Genomic DNA, 20,515 nt, shown 5'->3' with positions numbered 1-20,515 from the left:
AAAATGGGGATACTTTCTTTCTTACATCCTTTGTCATGTCTCTTTCAACCAGAAGATCAGAGCAGGACTATTCTTGTGTTGTGTGTTTAGCACATTGGGTTCCAGTCTCAAATGGGGCCTGTAGGAGCTACAGAAATACAAAGGAAGAATAATTCCAGTAAGATTTATGGATCCAGTTGCAAACTTTCTTTTGTTAATGTTCCTTACTAATGTGAGCAAGGACCACTTGTCTGACTAATAGTCTACACTTTAATATTAAATAAGCCCTTGATGTATACATGCTTACCTTCTGATTGGGCTAGAACTTAAACATACAGTCCATGTGGCAATGACAAAATTAAATTGCCTTAGGGAGATAAAAGGATGTGAAATCTAAAAATCCATTTTCTAAACAAAACAGCACTTATGAATTAATACTGAAACTTCATTATGGTGAAACTTTATACTGTTCTATATATCCCCTTACTATAAAATAACAGAGACATGCTGACTTCAATATACTACTACACATTACTTTGGTAAAAACAAATGCACCAAAGTTCATTTTTAGTCTCTAATAAAGTAAGGGTGTTTGTAAATAAGGATTATGATCAAAAGTTGTTTCAACCATCCATGTGAAATGAAGTATTGCAAAACTGTTAAACGTTGTATATCAATGTAGAGAAAAATGAGATGCCTTTGATGTGCATTATTTGATTTAGAAAACATAGGTGCTTTTCTGCTGATATTCATATACAGAAGCAGCCAACGCTTCTGCCTGTCTGTTCCAAGCTTAACATCACATGTTTAAATGTTCTACAACATATTGTCAACTTGAACTGAGGAACGTGGTATTTAAGAAGATGATGTGGGTTTCTGCATTCACATCCTATAGTGGGGCCTTCTTAGATGATGCTCACAGACCATGAATCAATATTTATTTCATTAAAAACCAAAGAACATCATACCCCAAAGCCATCCACTCCCCTTAACTTAAATCTTTCTGCCATCACCCCATCCTTCCTTCACCATTACCTTTCCTTTATATCTTATCCAAAATCAGACTGTAAGCTCTCTGGATCAAGTATGCTTTTTTTATCAGTACCATGAATGGGTTCATCCTTCAGCATCTGGAAATCCTGGCTGGTCGGCGGGCTGAAGTAAGCAATACACCATGCTACCTCCACCAAGTGTCTCTATTTATGCTCTAGGTACATCACAACATAGCTGCAGACATGTAGAACCCCCTTCCTGCTCCCTGGCTCAGCCTTGTATGCTGCTGGTGTGCTTCTCAGAGCTATCCAGCTGGAGAGCTGATCTGCTCATCAGGCTGCTTACAGCTCCAAGTATGATGCCTTCTGCCCTTCCAAACCCAAACTGCTTAGGTACCCCCAACTCTAACTATACAGCCAGTGACCTGAGCGTTCAAGTGAACAGGGTGCTGGCTTCCAAAGGGCTCCATTGATAGCTACTAACAGCACCCTGGCACAAATACATACAGTAAAGCATCCATCAGGCTTTTGGCCACTGTACAGTAATACATCATTTCAGTATCTCTACACCCAACTCAAGGTATCTGTCCTGAGCCAAGGCTTGTTAAATGTCCCAAAATCTCATTCGGAAGACTGAAAAGTGCTTTCATTGTTAATTCTCTAAATACAGTAGAAATGTGCATTGTGGTAGGATGATTTAACGAAGCTATATATGTTAAAGCCCTTTTAATGCCTGGCTTGAACTTGTTAAAAGAGTAAGTTGGTTGAGCTGTCCCTCTCTGCCTTAAAGAGCAGCCTCCTTTGGCTCACTCTGGTTTTGGTTCTTGCATTTTAGAGTTCTGATTTCTGAGCAATAAAGCAGTGTTATGTTGCAGCCTTCCAGAAAGATAAACACACATGATACTTTACCTTGTCTTTGTGTAGGCCATGAACATCGCAAAAAGCACCAACCAGAGTGGACCATTCATTGTCCTAAGTGATGTACAGACATAGGGCTAGATTGTCTCAGCTCTTACACAGCTGGACAGGAGAGTAAAACCCCTCTAAGCCCCTACTCGGCCTGCTTCGAATGAATGTCTGTCTGGTTATGGTGGGTAAAGCAGGGGCTCCTAGTTACTTGCCACTACAGTGCTGCAAACAAGTGGGTGAATAAAGGGGAGGGGAGTTGTAGGACACCAGGATTCACCCCAGAGCCCCTTATTCCCATTGAAATCAACGCGTTAGGCATGTAGGCCCAGATCCTCAAGATAAGTACAGTTGAGGATCTGAACTTTGTTGCTTTTGAAAACCCCGCTAAGCACCTATCTGCATCTTTAGGCATCTAAATAATTTTTAAAAATCTGGGCCTTAGTTCCTGAGCTGAAGGCAATGGAGGGGATCTTTCCAGTGATCCCAAATCTATTTGAAGTCAGACCTGACATGTAAGGAATGAAATAAAACAACCATCTCAAATCATTTTCCTACGAGAACACAAAGCATGTGACTTGTCTAAGATTTGCATGGAAAGCTGGGAGGAGAATTTTTGGTTTAGATTGGTTATCTATATATATACATATATATGTATATATCTTTTTTTGTACTTTGCTAGGTACACTCAGAGGACTCCTTTTTAATCATACATCTAATGACAACACTAACCTATCAGCTGTATATTTAATACTGACTTACATCAAGGGAAATATAGTAACAATAGTACAACAGAGGTAGACATATTAATCAATATTTGCTCAAACAACTTCTCAGCTCTACACTCTAGGCCACGTTCTGTTCCCACTCACCGCTGTGTAGATCAGGCATAACCCATTGAAATCAATGAAGTTATACTGATGTGTAACAAATGTGAGGGGAGAACTAGGTCCTCTTGTTTCAAAACCTAGCAGTTTTGAAGTGTACCCTAGACATCCTAAACAGCTGCTGGAGTGCAAAATAAAATTGCATAACTTGCTTTATTTGTACATATAAAGGTCACTTTCTTTTAAGGAGAAGCACTTACACAGCAGTTAATTTTCATTCTTTTCTCCAAGGCTGACAGGGATTGTTGAGGACTTGTTTAACCTTCTGGGAACATCACCACTATTAAAAACCTACTCAAAAGATCAGTAATGCTGTCAGGATTATGTCCATATTTCAACTCAAAAACCTATGTGCAAGGATTTCCTAATTAGGTGTGAAAATGTATGCCAAATTAGTGAAACCTATAGCATCCAACCTCATAACACAAGGACTATTTGGAGGAATTTCTTAACTGTTTTTAATTTATATAAGAACAAAAAAGTCTTGGTTTCAAATTTTTCTAAATTGAAATTTTGTTCCATAACCTTAATATACATGGGATATGATTTTTAAAAAAATCAGCATTTATCAAGACCTACCACACCATGGGACCAGAGAGATTGCTGTATGCCAGGGCATTAACAAACGATGAAGAACAATGAATTATTTTACATAACATAGAATAATATGTTGCAACACCTCGATATAGAACAAAAATAAGGGGATCACTAATCTTCCCTCTTAATTTCTTTGGTCTTGTAGATTTGATTTACAAGTAGAATACTGCCTAACCATTATTTTGTGTGCATGTATATTAATATCCTCAAGTTGTTCTCAGGCAAGGGTATGATAGGAGAGGTAATGTTGTTTAGTATTTAGAGTAGGGCCTGGGGATGGGTTCCATTAACAGCTCAGCCATTGAGTCATTGTAATGTCTTAAACTAATTACTTAACCTTTCTGTTGTTCAGATTATTCATCTATACAACTACACTATTGTGATAATGCTTACCTACCTATCAGTTGTACTGTGGCAAAAAATTAGCATTTGTAAAGCACTTGGAGATTCATAAATGAAAGTTCCCATAATGTGCAAAATGTTATCATTATTATTCAGATAGTTCATGTAATTCTGTAAGAATGAAAATGAGCAAACTCATCTGTTTCTCATATTTAAATACTAGTTGAATTCATTTTCACTTTACCAAAGTTAACATTAAACTTTTGGACTTTGACTATAATCTCACTTTATTATTTTTTATCATAATAACTTGGGCTTCTGGGTAATTGGAACAATTAAGGTGATTAATTGCATGTTTGCAATAAAAACAGAAGACGAGGAGGGTTGCATTACAGGCTAAATATTTTCAGAAAACTCTATCAGCTGGTAGACATAACAAATGTGATCAGCTCAGCCTGCAATATGAAGCTGAGCAAGTTGCTGCTGACTGGTTTGTTCTGGAACGCAAATCTCCTTAAAAGAAGCCAAAGTGTTTAAAAAAATAAACGAAGACAGAGTGCATAGGGAGAAAAGAAACATTGACATGTGAGGCCACTATACTTACATAAAGAAATATTGTTTTCCCTTTAGTCCTTTTTATTGTCTAAATAAAAACGCAAAGCTTATGAGAAATCACATAATACGGCAAAGTGCATGAGTGAAGGTCACTAGCTTTAGCGTGAAGTAATGTTATATTGGAAGGAAAATCAATAAAGCACCAGCAGGATACCCACAAATACTTACTTACACGTTTCTTAATGGTACCAACTAGGCAAATTAACCTGCCTGTCCCAATAATCCAAGTACAGGAGTGAGGGGGAGAGTGACTGGAGCACCAGCACTTGACCCAAGGTCTCCAGTCCCCTAGCAGGGTGCCCTAAACACTGGACTACAGATTTATTCCCACTTGTGTGCTGTGGCCCAATCATACTTCCATTATTTATATACATTGGAACAGCTTCAACAGACTGAGGGAACCCACCTCAGTATTTCCCATATCTCAGGGATTAGAGCCTGTTTATGGAGGTGTTCAAATCTTTTCTCCCCCTCTGACAGAGAGCAGGCACTAAGGCAGGTGCCTAACTCATTCCCACAAGATACTACATAGGTGACTAAGCAGGGTAGGGGTTCCTGTTCATGGATCATTAGCAGAGGTAGGCACCTCCCTGCAGCCTAGATTTAGGCACCTCTCTCTGAGAAAGGAGTGGGGCTCAGTACATCAGCATGTCTCATTGGCTAGCTGAGGTTGGGCAGCTGCCCAATGTGCTGGCTTTTGTAGATTGCATTCTAAGGCGCCTCTCTCTTCCCATGCATTGTATAAGAGTCTGTGCCTAACTTGGCTTTATGGATCGCAGTGTTTCTGTGATTTTTGTTTTCTAGACACCTAAAAGGGCTTGTTTCCACATACAGTGCTACAGTGGCACCAGTGCAGCTGCACCACTATGGTGCTCTAGTGAAGACGTTCCTAAGACAGTGGGAGAGCTTCTCTTGTCAGCATAGTTAGCTACCGCCTCTCAGGGAGGTGGATTATGTTGATTGGGAGAAGCTGTCCTGCTGACCTAGTGCTGTCTACACAGGGGGTTAGATTGGTGTAACTACAACATTCAGGGGTGTGAAAAATCCACACCCTTGAGCAACATAATTAGGCCAGGTCTCTCCTACACACCTATATAGGTATAAGTGATGCAGTGCCTACGTCCCTTTGTGTTTGCCTCTATTTATTGTTATAAATTATAATCACTTCAACTATGGCCTGTTGCACCTTTTATCCTAGTTCTAGGAGAGCCCTGACTGAGGGAAAGATGTAAGGGACACTGTTTGACGTGTGCAGGAAGCTGCAGCCAGTGGGGCAGAGGGATAGCTAGAAGATGCCAGTATCTTTGGGGAGAATGATGCCATTAACAGTTGAAAACTCAAACTGTTTTTGAAAATGTAATAATAAAACCTTTTTAAAAACAAAATCACATTCTTATAGGCTGGCTACAAGAATCATGCTAGGTCAGACTACTAGGGAAACTGGACTGCTAGGCTACCAAGACCGAGAGCTGACTCAGAGACTTGGATCACTTACCACTTATTTCTGTTTTTATGTTTGCCAAGCTGTGAACTAGAAGGTTAGTCTAGGAGAGTAATAGGTGCACCAAGCACTCGGGTACAAAGCTGGACATTTCAAAAAGATGTTATGCTTTGAGTATTTTTTTACACTGAATTCTGTAGTAGTATAAAAAATCCTTATGTAGAAGGTACCATTTTAAAAGGGAGTGTTGATTAGTGGATTAAGATGAGGGCTAGGAGTTCTGAGATCTGGGCTGTAGTCCTTGTTCTTCCATTGATTTGCCAGAAGCCACAGAGCAAATCATCTAACCTCTGTGCCTCCGTTTCCCCATATCAAAAATTAGGAATAAAATAGTAACCGTCTCATAGCTAATTAGTGCTTGCAACATTCCTAATATCTGAATGTAAAGAACAAAGTGCAATTGTTTATGGTCCTGTAATTTGCATGCAGAAGGGTATGAAGCAGATAGTGGCTTGCTATTAAAAATGGCTCAAAAACGCAAGGCAAAACCTTCTATTGGTATGATGCCATAACAGCTTGCACACTAAATGGGCTCATGCAGAAGACTTTCAAAAGCTTTGCAAAAAATGCAAAGACTGATGTGGAGTGTGACAACATGGGAGATGTAAAGATAAAGTCAAACTACTATGTATAATGCCCTTGAAAGCAATTCAGTTATTCCAAGACAGTGGTTTTCAACCTTTTTTCATTGGCAGACAACTAAAAAAAAATTTTGAATGGAGTTTTGATCTCTTTGGAAATCTTAGACATAGTCTGTAGATCACCAAGGGTTCACAAACCACAGGCTGAAAACCACCGTTCCAAAACAATAACTTACTGCAGAAACGGCTGCTAAACTATTGCTGATCTAAGTAGCAGTACCATGCCATCAGTAGAACTCTGAATCTTTGTGCAGCATAACATTACTGTTTTAGACCTTGATCCAGCAAAACTTTTAAGCATGTGCTTAACTTTAAATATACAAATAATCCCATTGAAGTCAATGGGACTGCTCATGGCCTTCTGAGTTAAGAACATGACTGGTTTGCTGGATTGAGGCCTTAGTGATTTCTAAGTATACCAGTGCCATCTGCAAAGGGCAGGCATGCAAGAGTTCCATGGAAAGAGGTCTAAAAAAAAGCTCACTGCTTATTTACAAATGCCTTGAGCCCCCTATTTCATATACTACCATATGTACACTACTGCCGTGCTATAAATCTGCCCTAGCAAGATATCACTTTTTTAGCAGCTCTAGTGCCAATTACTACACACAACAAATGTTCTCTCTTGTCTAGATGGCATGTTATGTGGAGTAGTTTAGTCAATTCTTGCAGTAGATTTCTACAGATCCATGCTCTTGTGTACTTTTACTGCAAAGCATATGGTCCTTATCAATTGTGATCCTAGTCTTCATCAGATTACTTAAATGCTATGGTGATGTGCACTATAAAATTCCTATATAAATAAAATCTCGCACAAAAACAGTCCCTTATATGGCCCACACTGGCTGCATACCTGCCTGTTACATGGGGAACAGATGAATTGTGAAAGGTTGTGTTCCATTTCTATGATTGGGGACTTAATATTATAACTTAAGTACCAAGGTCATGGGTCACGAGCACAATGTTTTCTTTACAGTCAGCATGAAACTGACATATATAAGATTAATGTTTTTGTTCTATTTCTCTTAAGTTGATTACATTTTTAAATCAATTCAATGGGCTTGGAAATTTGACAAAACACTCCTGAGCTTTTAATCAATCTAAAATTAATGTATTAACAATTTAATTTAAAAAAAAAAAAAAAAAAAAAAAAACTTGAATGTATGTCAACCGGAATGTACACAAAGCACGGCTCTACCAGGTCCTTTTTTACACTGCTTAGACAGCCATCTAGATTTCAGTCTATACTAGGTAATCAAACAGTGAGTTTGAGGCTACAATTTGTAATCCTTAACTGCGGGAAAAGTCCTCTGTCAATAGGAGTTTTGCAAGATCAAGGATTGAAAAATTTACCCTTTATTCTTAATTTTACTCCACTGTTTTAGATAAGTCCTTCATGATAAAGATCAGGATTTAATATTTCCTTATTGAAAAAACATTTTTATAAGGACACAAACATCTGCATAACTATGAAAAGTTATGAGAATACTTATTAGACATTATTAATCTAAATGATGTACTCTTGGGGACAGAGACTGTCCTTTAGTATATTTATACACTGCCCATCACTATGCGGCCTTCCTCCTGATAGGAGTCTCTTGGCACTGCCATAATACAAACGATAAATAATGAGTACAAGGTCCAGACTATATAATACAACAGAGTCAAAATCTTATCTCTTCTTTTTGAAAACAAATGGAACTACCTTCAACTTCAGATATACTAAATACTGGTCTGAACCCCGGGATGGCCTTCTCGCATATTTGCAAGCTCTTGAATTTCCTCTGAATTCACAATATTTCAGTGGGTGATGGGGGATTTTTAATAACTGGTATTTGCAGTAGCACCTAGGAACGCCAGTCATAGTTGAGGCCCCACTGTGCCGAGCAGTGTATAAACACACATGGATGGTCCCTCCCCAAAGAGCTTACTGTTTCTATGACAGTTGTCAAATATTGAGGTTGTCCACAAAATGTTCATGGTAATTCTGCCAGCTGTTTGTCACTCGTAGCTTAATGTAAAGAATGATTACCTCCATATTCTTCTGCCTGTCGATGCAAACGCTCAATATTCCCTCTTTGTGTCCATAGGAGTTATAGTTGCCAGAGTTAGATAGCCTTTCAAGATAGGGCCAATAAACATAAAATTATCAGCACATAAGATAGGTCATAGTCAAATGTATAATATTTTGGGCCTGATCCTGTAAACCCTGTGTGTGCATAAATCCTATTGAAGTCCATAAGACTGAGAGGAAACCTCTGAAATCAGTTAACATATTTGAGTATGTTTATAAGTGACATAATGTCATGAGTTTGAACGTAAAATTGAGCCCTTTGTATTCAATATATTTTAATGTATTTTTGCTGGGTTCTTACTATTGTATTCCAGGAATTCTGCCTGTATTTTATTAGTTATCCTGCTGAAACAAGATAACTTCCTGATCTTTAAGTGATATCTTGACAAAATAAACCTTTGAATGTTGCTGCTTTACTTAGGGATTATTGCTTCTAAAACACATGATTTCTCATTACATATGGGGGGGGGGGAAGGTCTGTTTTCCTAGAGAACCCCTATTCTTGCCTCAGAGGGCCTTTTTGCCACAGAATTAATGCACACTGCTACACAAAAGTGGGAGGCAGAACTTGGAGGTCATGCAAGTGGTGTGCATAGAAGACACTGACCTGAGAACCCCATCTGAGCTTTTCCTTAGGGCTAGCTACCAGTTATTACATTACTCCTCAGTCCTTCAGCCCTGCTTAGTAGAGTGAATAGCAGATTGACTCTGTTGCCACTATGTGGCCTCGTGGGAGGATTCACTGGGTTCCCTGGTGTGAAGACAAGCTACTCAGGCAGGCTCTAGGGGAGAAACTTGGCCCTGATGCAGAAGTGCTGGAATAATTTTTATAGTGGGGATGTGGATGATGGAAACCATGTATTTAGTGTTTATTACTATTACAAGCCATGGGGTGTGGCACCCCCCCTAGTTCTAGGACCACTGCCCTGATGACTATCTCTTCAAATACTAATGTAATTTATTTTTGTAGGTTAATTTAAAATTAACATAAAGCATCAGTGTCCTGGAAACCAAAGCTCTTGTGGCCTTTGTTTACCTTAGAAAGTCATATCTGTTTTTCCACCAGCAGTGCAGCTCCAGTGATGATGGGGGTGGGAGGAAATCAATCTTTCTAATGTAGATGCACTCAACTGTGCACAGAACAGGAATAGCAGTCAATATGGGAGCAAGCTTCCCCCACTAATCCTGCAAAAGCTCCAGTTTTCTTGTTAGTTGAACGAGATTCTCACACATGTAATGCTTGAATCCCCTTCCACGAAAATCTGTTTGTATCTAAAGAGTTCAAATCATGCATCATTTTTAAGCAGAGCTCCCTATTGCCTGCTACAGGCAGTTCTGTTTAATCCATCAAAAGCATAATGTGGCCTTGTGAGGAGTGAGCACAGATTTTTTGAAGCGATTGGCAAGTCTTTTTCTCTCACCAATGGCACATCACCCTGTAGCTTACTCCCTCCAGTTTTGAACCAAATTCTGCCTGTGAATATCTACTAGGCTGCTATTACGATCTTAGAGTTTCATCTGTGTGCACAACAGCTGAGGATGTGGCCCTGAAAGTCTACCATGTAGTGTCAAGCCAGAGTGCACACATTAAATATGATTACATTCTTTTGTTTGCTTGAATACTCTGTTAGGTATGTTGAAAAGAGAGCAAATGCTGAACCCTTTTGTAAGCGTTTTAGGGTTTCATTCACTGGTCATTTAAGCTCACTAAAGTCAATGCGAGTCTTTCCAATGACTTCTGATCCAAAGTCCACTGACTTCACTGGAATTAGTCCTTGTTTCTACCAGTGAAAGTGACAACTGAATGAGGCCCTAATATGTTGAACAATGGTGTAAAAATGTGCCCTTATATCATACTATATCAACAAATTAAGCCTTTATCAACTTAAGCCCACTTTTTTCAAATAAACTGGTTCTCCATTTCCACAAAATGACATCTTTTATCACTTTATTCAGTATGCAAACACACCAATTTACATTGTCTTGCAAATTAATACATGCATTAAACAAGTATTTTTTAAAAAGCCAAAATGCCATTCCAATAAACTAAACATGTAAGTTATAAAACCTAGAGTTCTATTTTTGTTAGTATTTTAAAATAAAGAAATTAAAACTACCACTATTTTATATACAAGCAACATAATTTGTTAGAATAAGAGACCAGCTATAAAATAGTACTATAAAGATTACACACACAGTCAGCACTCTGAAAGTAAAGAAAAACACAGTATCTTCAACATTCTGAGCCTGACCCTGCTACTCACTCAAGCACTCTCACAAGTAGTCCCATCTGAGGGGATGAACCCGCTCCCACTGAAGACCATGGAAGTTTTGCATTGACCTCATTGGGAGCATGATGATCAAACTAGTCAATGAGCCTACTTACTTGAGAAAGGGTTACAGAATCAGACACACAGTTGATACAAGACAATCTCAATGAAATACTAATGGCTCAATCCTGCTCCTGTTGGAGTCAGTAAGATTTCTATCACTGTTCAAAAGGTTCAAAGGGAGAACAACTCAGCCCTAAATGGTTGTTTATACAGTTTAGATTTTTAACAAGGATTCCACTGAAAATGATAAGCTCTGATTTTTTATTTTCATTTCTGAATAGCATTCTTGGGATATTCTAGCTAAGTGTCTGATGTTCTCCTTTGTCACGGAATGCTTGTTTTTCACATGTTGGCAAACATGTTGCTTTTCTGGTATGGAAGGATCATTCTGTAAGATAAAACCTTCTGAGCCAATGTCCTGCTTCTGGTTGGATACAAAATGTTCTTTAACTTTTTCAAAACTTGCTTGTGTTTTTGTTGCCTTCAATCTCAAATCTCTCTGAAAGGAGCCAAGTTCCTCCAAAATATTGGCCCAAGCCAACTCCTTACATGCTTCTGCATATTTCTCTGCATTCATAGTAAAAGTATATTTCTGTAAATGGCTGCTTTCAATTTGGCCTGATGAAAAAGTAGTTGCATTTGGCAAGAAAAAATCTCTAGTCTGATAAAGCATAGTGCTTGAATGTATCAAAGGAAACCAAACATTTAGCAATTTATGGTTATAATATTTTGAATCACAAAGCTGGCTGTATCCAATCCTAAATAGGTTTGTTTCTGTGCCTGGTAAATAGTCTTCATTTGGTCTTTGTAGACTCTGAGCTACAGCTAACTCCTCCAGTTCTCTCTGCCTGAGTTCTTTCTCCAGCATTATGCTTTCCAGCTCTTTATCTGCAAATGTTCTTCGTTTCCTCATTCTCTCACTCAGGTTAGAAAAGAGGAGTTGGCTTTCCTGTGAAGGAGGCTTATACCCTAGAAGAACAAGTGAAAGGCTTCCTTCAGTATTCTTTATCATTATCAATTATTTGTATTACTGTAGTGACTAGAGATCCCAGCTAAGATCAGGGCCCCTTTGTGCCAGATGCTGTGCAAACACATAGTAACAGACATCCCTGCCTTGAAGAGTTTACAGTCTAACTAGACAAGTCAGATAAGAGAGAAAATGGAGAGAAGGAAAGTGACTTGTCTGGGCTCCTAACTCCCAGTCCAGTGCTCAGTCTGCTACACCATGCTGCCCCATAGACAAAGAATTTACTTTAATGGACTATATTTTAGTGCCTCCTAGAAATATTTGTTGAAATTTTTATTTATAGATTTGATTTCATTCTTACATGGACCGTATAAGGGATAACCTGTCTAACCCTCTGACTAGTCTGGACTACCTAACAAAGATGATAATTAGACTTATTTTTGATCATTAGCAGTTGTGATCCTTTCTGTATTTGCAAAGTTTAATAGCAAAGCTAGGATTTTATGTTTATGTAGAACTACACCTTTACATTATGATTAACATGTATTATAATTTAGTGCTATATAATGCACAGGGAGCATTACAAATACAGGGCCTCATCCTTCTCACACACAAGTCAATATAGGTAACCTAGCTTCTTTGCCTATGGCCCTACTTTGTCCATCACTGACAGTATGTTGGGAACCTAGTAAATGTGATACTGGACTATGTGGAGCACTGGTCTGATCCAGTATCCTGTTTCTTACAGTGCCCAGGACCAACTGCTTCAGAAAACAATTAGTTATAGAATAACATGCCCAAAAGGGACAGTTCCTTCCTAATTAGAGAATAATGGATTTTTCCATTCAGGGACTGAATGAATCCCTCTACAGAAATCCAATTCAAACCAAAAACTCAAAATTGTTTTGAACTGGCCAAACTTCCCCCCCCCCATTTGTCATTTCATTTCAACCATTTCAGGTGTCTTCCCTTTTTTCTGTGGCATCTTTCTTTTTTAATTGACCAAATTTGAAATGGAAACACTGTTTTAAATCAGAGTTGAAACAAAACATTTCTATTTTTCAAAATGAAAAGTCTACATAAATAAAATGCAACCAAAACTGTCAACTTGATCGTGTGGTGGTTTTTTCAGGGCATAAACATTTTTCTATGAAAATACAATTTTTTGAAAAATTTTGCCCAGCTCTATTCCCCATTCAATTCATACACTAAGGCCAGAAGGGATTAGTATGATTATCTAATCTGACCTCCATAATACAAGCCATAGAATTTTCACCCAATAATTCCTTCATCAAGCCCAAGTATAATGTGAATTAGGGCATATTTTTTAGATAGACATTCAGTTTTGATTTAAAGATTTCAAATGATTGTGAATCCATGACATCCCTTAGTAGTCTGTTCTGATGGCTAACCACCCACACAGTTAAAAATTTCCATCTTCGGCCTTGTCTAGACACATTTGCACCAGTTTAAATTGTTTAGAGTTTAAACTGGTGCAAAACCCTGTGTGGACTGGACCAGGACTCTTGTTTTGGTTTGAGTGATTAATTTTAGTTTAAATCTGTCCTCAACTGAAATATGGGATGTACCTTATATCAGGATAAAGAGCATCTTTGTCGTAAATTCCAAGAACTGCTACAGAGACTATTTTGCGATGGGCAGTGTTACAAAAGGAGAATACAGAAGTGAAACAGGTTTCGTTAAAAAGCTCCAGAATTTGATCAAATATCCAACTACAGGTTATTTAACTGAGGACAAAGCTTTTTAAAACTTTTTAAAATCGTAAGTTTGTATCATTAATTAAGGACCTGATTGCTCACTGAATATCTTACACTAGGCAGCCTCCTTGAAGTCAACTGAACTACTTCTGGAGTAAGATACTATTCTACATGAGTAACAGTGTCACAATCTAGTCCTACATAAGTGTGCTAAAATTAAAATATATGTATATATCCCTGTAATATTGATTTAGCGTCAAAACAGAAACAGGAAGGATTCGGTGTTGATCTGCACTTGTAAACAAAGGTCCTGATTCAGCAACATGTTTAACTTTACATGCCTGACTTTAAACACAAGAATAGTCCTATGGAAATAGATGTTTTGAGTTAGGCATAAGTATCTTGCAAGTTGAGGCCATAGATTGGTAGATCCTTACCTGCCAGTATGTTTTTGGCCAACATGCTGGTATTCTTGGGATAGTACTGATAGTTTAATCTGCAACTGGAAGCTGAACATTCCCCGCTATCAGCATCTTTCTTAACCTGTACAGTCATGGAAAGAAGTAATAGGATAAACCATGAAATCCATTTTAGGCCATGTTTATACTATGAGCACCCCTGTGACATAGCTACACCATTGTAGCTATACTACACCCCATAGTGCAGACACAGACTACAGCGATGGTAGGGGTTTTTCCATGGTTGTAGGAACTCCACCTCCCTTAGCAATTGTAGCTAGGTTGATGGAAACATTCTTCCGTCAACCTAGCTGCATCTACAGCAGGGTAGGTCAGGATAGCTACTTCAGTCAGGGGTGGATTTTCACATCCCCTGAGCACCATAGGTATGTTGACCTAAATTTTAAGTGTAGACTGGGGTTTGTTTTAATTACTAGGATACTACTAAAGCTAGCATGCAAAGAATATTGAAAATATTTTGAAGGAAGGGGGAAAATATCACTCAAAATGGAAAAAAATTCAGCATCCTAACTTTTGAATACTGAGTATGCATTCAACATTGTTAAATGTAATGCTTGTTAATCTGGAAATTTAAAAATCTAGCTACCTGAATCAACACTCATTTTGTTGCCAATTTAAGAAAGGGAAATAACTTTCTGCAGTTACTCCATCTTCCTTTACACCACTAAGGCATTACAGCAAGGTTCTGCCAGTAAAAAGCAGACATGGCAATCTGTTTCCTTTTTTCCATAGAATAGCAGATGTTTTTGGAAAACCCTTGTCAGGCTGGGCTACTAGAACTTCCCTCTGTACTTTAATACTAGGATAATTACAGGGGAACTGAGACTTCAACTCTGAAGTGTATTGGGCTGCAGTCTAATTCTACAGAAATAATGCACTAAGAGCTATTTCTGTATACATATAGCAGTACTAAAGGGTCCTGATCCTTCAGTCCTTATTGAATCCCCTGAGACAAGATGGGTGAAGTAGTATCTTTTATTGGACCAACTTCTGTTGGTGATTGTTGGTGGTTGCTTTACCCAGAGCTCCATTTGCTTGAAGCCTAAGTAAAACAACTGTAGTGTAATAAATATTTAAGTCAAGGTGTTTAAGAACAGAAGCCTAAGGGAAGGATAATATTTCTTGTATGTTGAGTATTTCATCTGGTTTTCATAGGTGCAGGAATACTGCACAACTACAAGGATCACTGCATATTGATTAACCTCTATCAGTCTAAAAAGCACTGAAACTTCAGCCGGGGCCCCAACTGCAAAACTGCACTGAACTAAACCAAGTAGGGGAATAAGAGCAGCGCTCCTCCTGTAATTCTAGCTCTCATCCATGGCTTTTCAGCCCTAGATCTCAAAGCACTTCCCACAGGAGCTGAGTACCATTGTCCCCATTTCACAGATGGGGACACTGAGGCACACCAGAGGGCAGTGACTTGCCTAAAGTCTGCCAGCCGACCAACAGCCCAGCCAAGCACAGACCCCGCCTTTGAAAACCAGATTGTTCTCACCAGGCAGGAGATTCCCACCCACGCACCCGCCCGCTGAAGGCTCCTGACCCAGCTCTAGACTGTACCAGCCCGTTTGAAGTGTCACGCGCTGACTGAGGAGCGCGCGCGTGGACAAACAGCCCCGCGCCGCCGCTTCAGCCTGTGCCTGGCAGGCGGCGCGAGGGAGCCCGCGGCCTCGCGCTTACCTGGCCGGCGCGCTGCTGCCTCCGCAGAGCCACCTGAGCGGCGGTCACGCGCTGCCGCTCCAGCACCAGGAGGCAGGCGGCGCAGGCGCAGTCCCGCCACCGGCACAACCGCTTGTGGCCCTTCAGGCTGGACACCACGCCGTGGTTCCTGCAGCGCGCGCACTTGGGCACCCGGCCCGAGCGCCGCCGGCCCGCAGCCGACGCGCTGAGGGGCTCCGAGTTCGGCCGGCTGTCGCCCGTCTCCGTCCCGGCCCCGGGTTGGGGCCGCGGCCAGGCTGGGGCTGGAGAGCCGCTGCCCAGCGCCTCCCCTAGGTCCCCGGCCGGCATCCAGCTCCCCGCTCCCTCCCCAGCCAGCGGAGCCCCCTGCCCTGCCGGGGTTACCCCAGGCACCAACTTCAGCGGGAAGGGGCGTCCGCGCTCCCGGCGCTGCCGGGCGCCTCCCTGCCGCTGCTGGCTCTGCGAGCCCGCCGGCTCCCCTCTACAGCCGGGCTGGCACCGCCCGCCCGCGGCGCTCCCAGCCTCAGCTCTGCCCCCCGCTGCCGCCGCTGCCCTCGCCCGCGGCTACTGCCATGCTCCCCGCTCCTCCCCCCAGCCTTTAACGGCGGGCCGGGTCCACCACGCGCTAGACCTTGACGTCAGCTGCCTCCCCCCCAACCCCCGCCCCGTAAGACGCTGGAAGGCTGCACCCGTGGAACGGGCAGCGCGGTCACTTCGGCCCTTGGGTTGGCAGACACCTGACCCCTCTCTGCTGGTGAGCATTAAGGGCCGCCTTCCCAGGCCTCAGCGAGACGACTTCTGTTGGACCAGCTTCTGTGGGTGAGAGGGGCTAGCTTTGGAGCCAGGCGCAGGGAGCTCTGCTTCAGGTCTGGGAAACCAAGGCTAGTCTGTGGTTAAAACGGCTCTCTCTGTAGGGGAGAGCGCTCTCCCAGGGACATCATAAAACCACTTGAAGGAGCAGGGGTAGTGACATAGGCAGGAGAGCGTATCCTCCCTACATAGCGCTGGTCACACAAGGCTTACGATGGCAAAATTTATGTTGCTCAGGGTTTGGTTTTGTTTTTCACACCCCTGAGTGACATTTTTTGCCGGCATACACGCTCATGTAGACAAGGCCTACCACAAAGGGTCACTGCTCGGTATGAGAATTGAACAGAATATTAAGCATAAATAGTTATTTCAAGGGACCATTCAAGGTGAAGTGGCCCATAAACACTGCTCTAGTCATAGGGAAGAAAGGAAGAGAGGGGAGGGGAAAAAGGTAGCGGGGATTAGGGTGGTTAGTGGGTTACAGATTGTTGTAATAAGTCATAAATCCAGTGTCTCTATTCAGTCCATGATTTGTAGTGTCTAGCAAAGTTTCATTAATTTAAACTGCTAGACTCATCTTTTGAAAGTGTTGTGCAGGATGGCTTTGAGGATGAGGACTGATCTGGTATAAAGTGGTTGCTGTGTGAAAAGTGTTCATGTAGAGGGGATGTGGTGTTCTTGTCATATTTCCCTTCTTTGTCAGCTCCCCAGAGTGCATGGACAGCTCCAGGATTCAGCTCTTTCCAGGTTGGGAAGGGGAAGGGCTGAACTCCCAACTCTGTCTTCCACAACCTAGGAATCCTCTCCTGATGGAACACAGTTTTAACTGCATAGGCTCCCATTTCTGTGTAGCCTCTGTAGCACACTTGAGTCATTACGGCCTGCATCTTGTTACAGTATAAATCAGCAGTACTAGGATTGAGTAGAATAGGCTGATTTGTCCTTTTCTTGCTTCTTCCCAAGAATATTAACTATTTTTATAGTTTTATAGAAAAAGGCATTGGAGAGTAATAGTGAACTTTCTGAGAAATTAAGAACTACAAGTTCAGAATATTTTTTAAAAATCCAAATAAAGTTAGAAACCTGACCAACTTTTTTTCTCCTGGTCTGAGAAATGTCTGCTTCATCAGAACATGCACAAATTATCTTAGATGGTAGGCTGGATTGTAGTCAACCCAGCTAAGAGTCTGAAATGTAGTATGCTCATTGATGCTTAGTGTGTAGAATCAAAGATGTTTTGAGATGTGCATCTGAGTCTTATGTTTGCAGTGTTGAAAAAGAGGGCTGTGTAGTTTGAAAGCTTCTCTCTTTAACCAACAGAAGTTGGTCCACATAAAGAATATTGCCTAACCCACATTGTCATCTGAGTCTTAGATCTTTTTTAATTCTCAGTCATCTTTTACCTGGCCAGATCCAGCTGCACATACATCTTGACATCTTACATTTTGGTGTATGTAAAAGAGATGTGATATGAGCTCAAAGGGAGCCAGTTGTCCAAATTTTAACCACAGATGTGAAAGTGTCTCCATTTGTGACATGCAAGTCATTTAATCTTCATGCCTCCATTTTTTAATTGGCAAATGGAGATGATACATCTATCAGAGGGGTGCTGTGAGAATTAATAGCCAAGATTTTAAAAAGTGACTGGTAATTTTGAGTGCCTCAATTTTTTTAGGTTTCCAGTTTGAAAGTGTTTGAAGTGGTCTGATTTTTTTTCAGAGGGTGGGGTGCTCAGCACTTACCCTGCATGGGAAAGATTTGCTAAAATTTGAAGTTAGACTTTCAACGCTGTCTAAATTACGCTAGAGGCTGCAAGTCAGCTCAGGATTCGGAATGCACAAAGCTGGTTTCAAGCTACCAAAGCTCCCCACTTCCACTCCCTGGGCTATGAGCTCTGAGCTGCACCTCTTAAAAGACGAAGAGGAGTTATTTCATGTGATGCATTGGTGTAGCTAGGAACAGTGGGATAGAACTAAGAAAAGAGAAAAAATTAGGCTTAGTATATCAGAAAAAAGTTCCTGACTGAGTTTGTGATAGGGAATGTAGTCTCTTAAGTTCCAGCAGATGTGCTGGAAGTCCCAACACTTAGGATTTTTAAAACCAAAGAGAACAAAACACTGAAAAATATACTGCAGGAAGCAAGCCTGCATTGGCAAGCAGATGGATTGGGTGTGACCAATAGGATGAATACGTCTTTTTCATCTCTAACTGTTATGAAACTATGCTGCATTATGACTTGTGACTTTCCCCAAAGTTAACAAAATTTCCCTTGTTGCTCCTTACACAGTATGCTTTCATATATTAACACATCTTTCAAGAACCATCTGTGCCATATCTTGCAATGTATTGATGTACAAATCAAAATAGCCCACACATCCAACCTTTCTTCTAATGTGTATAATTATCACAGTGCTAACTGCATACTCATCTGGTGGCTTCTTCAAAGAAATCTGTTAAAACATCCATAAAATAATGATTTACTAATATAAAAAATTGTGAAAAGGTCCTATTGAATTCAACTCCACTTAGAGCCAGTGTATGATCGCTTTGAATATTTTGCCCTGCTGCAGATATCGATGGTGAATTCAAGCCTCAAACACCCACCGCAGGAATGATCCTTAATATATTGTTTATGAACAGCCAATGGATTTGTTAATTTCCCAAAACTTCAATATTTAATTGCTTGATATGATCTAGGAAACAATGATTTCCACGACCAGGATCAACAAAATACCTTCATGGGGAGGAAAAAGGTGATTTAGGCCTTCTCTACACTAGCACTTCTGCTGGCAAAACTTTTGTTGCGCAGGAATGTGAAAGAAACACACCCCTGAGCAACATAACTTTTGCTGGCATAAGTGCTTGTGTGGACAGTGCTATGTTATAATGTTGGCGGAAGACATTCTCTTGCTGACATAGCTACCACCACTCATTTAGGTGGTTTTATTATGTCGGTGTTAGAGTTCTCGTCTGTTGACATAACACAGCAACACAAGTGCTCTTACAGTGGCACAGCTGCGCTGCTGCAAATTTTAAGTGTAGACTAGCCCTTAGGCCAGGGGTGTCAAAGTTGCTGATGATGATGGGCCAAATTCTCATAAACTGCACTTCACAGGGGCCATGCAATACCCTCCACTGAAAAATTCGGGCCATCTTCCCCTTTTCGGCGGCACGGCATCAGCCCTTTTCGGCGGCGGGATTTTGCGGGGGGATCGTGTTGCCAGACTGAGTGCATTGCCGCTTTAAGGGATTTCTCTGCGTCCGGCATCGACGCTTTAAGACATTTCACGGACTCTTAAACCGGCAATGCCATAGGCAGAGAAATCTCTTTAAGTGCCAATGCCCTTGCTTTGGGCGGCAGAACGTCTCAAAAAAACTGGCCAGACGCGGGCCGGATCAAAAAGGTTCGTGGGACGGATGTTTGACACCCCTGCCTTAGGCCTTGTCTGCACTACAGTTTTATCAACAAAAGTCAGCTTTCATCAACAAAACAGTGGAGGTGTACACACTGAAATGCTCTTCCCACTGATCTAACTCCCCTGCTACACCAACAAAATATAACCACCTTGACAAGCTGCAGAGAGCTTTTTGCAACATAGTTAGAGCGATACAGCATTAGTGTAGACACCATGATTGGTTATGTCACCCTAATTGGCCTCTAGGAGGTGTCCCACAATGCCCATCCTGACCGCTCTGGTCAGCTGTTTGAACTCCACAGCCCTGAAGGTATACAGGTATGCGTCCCTCCCCTATTTAAAGGCCTGTGAATTTTTTTAATTCCTTTTCCTGTTTGCTGGGCATGCACAGTTCACACAGCCTCTTCCCAACTGACCGTGATGGCTTTACCCACCAGACACTCTCCTGCATAGAGCACAGGGGAGCTGTTGGATCTGCTGAGTCTATGGGGAGAGGAGGCTGTACAGTCACAGCTTTGCTCCAGCCGTAGGAATTTCAGTACCAACTGGCTGATTGCTAGTGGCATGCAGGAGAATAG

The 20,515-nt window shown here is 41.1% G+C and overlaps 1 protein-coding gene across 1 annotated transcript; it reads right to left on the bottom strand.

Annotated features, from left to right (window-relative positions):
- Positions 1-10,454: 10,454 nt before the first annotated feature.
- On the bottom strand, positions 10,455-16,132 carry LOC137144953 (doublesex- and mab-3-related transcription factor 2-like). Its single transcript, XM_067535464.1, has 3 exons — positions 15,715-16,132; positions 13,990-14,095; positions 10,455-11,836 (listed from the first exon to the last, which is right to left on the bottom strand). Exons 1-3 carry the CDS (start codon positions 16,039-16,041, stop codon positions 11,082-11,084), a joined length of 1,188 nt encoding a protein of 395 aa, XP_067391565.1. The 5' UTR covers positions 16,042-16,132; the 3' UTR covers positions 10,455-11,081.
- Positions 16,133-20,515: the final 4,383 nt, after the last annotated feature.

The sequence above is a fragment of the Emydura macquarii genome, unplaced genomic scaffold (assembly GCF_026122565.2).
Source record: "Emydura macquarii macquarii isolate MOO-44397 ecotype Brisbane River unplaced genomic scaffold, CSIRO-AGI_Emac_v2 contig_3506, whole genome shotgun sequence".
Lineage (NCBI taxonomy): Eukaryota > Metazoa > Chordata > Testudines > Chelidae > Emydura > Emydura macquarii.
Note: the sequence above shows the minus strand (reverse complement) of the source record. Positions and strands in the feature narration are given on the sequence as shown.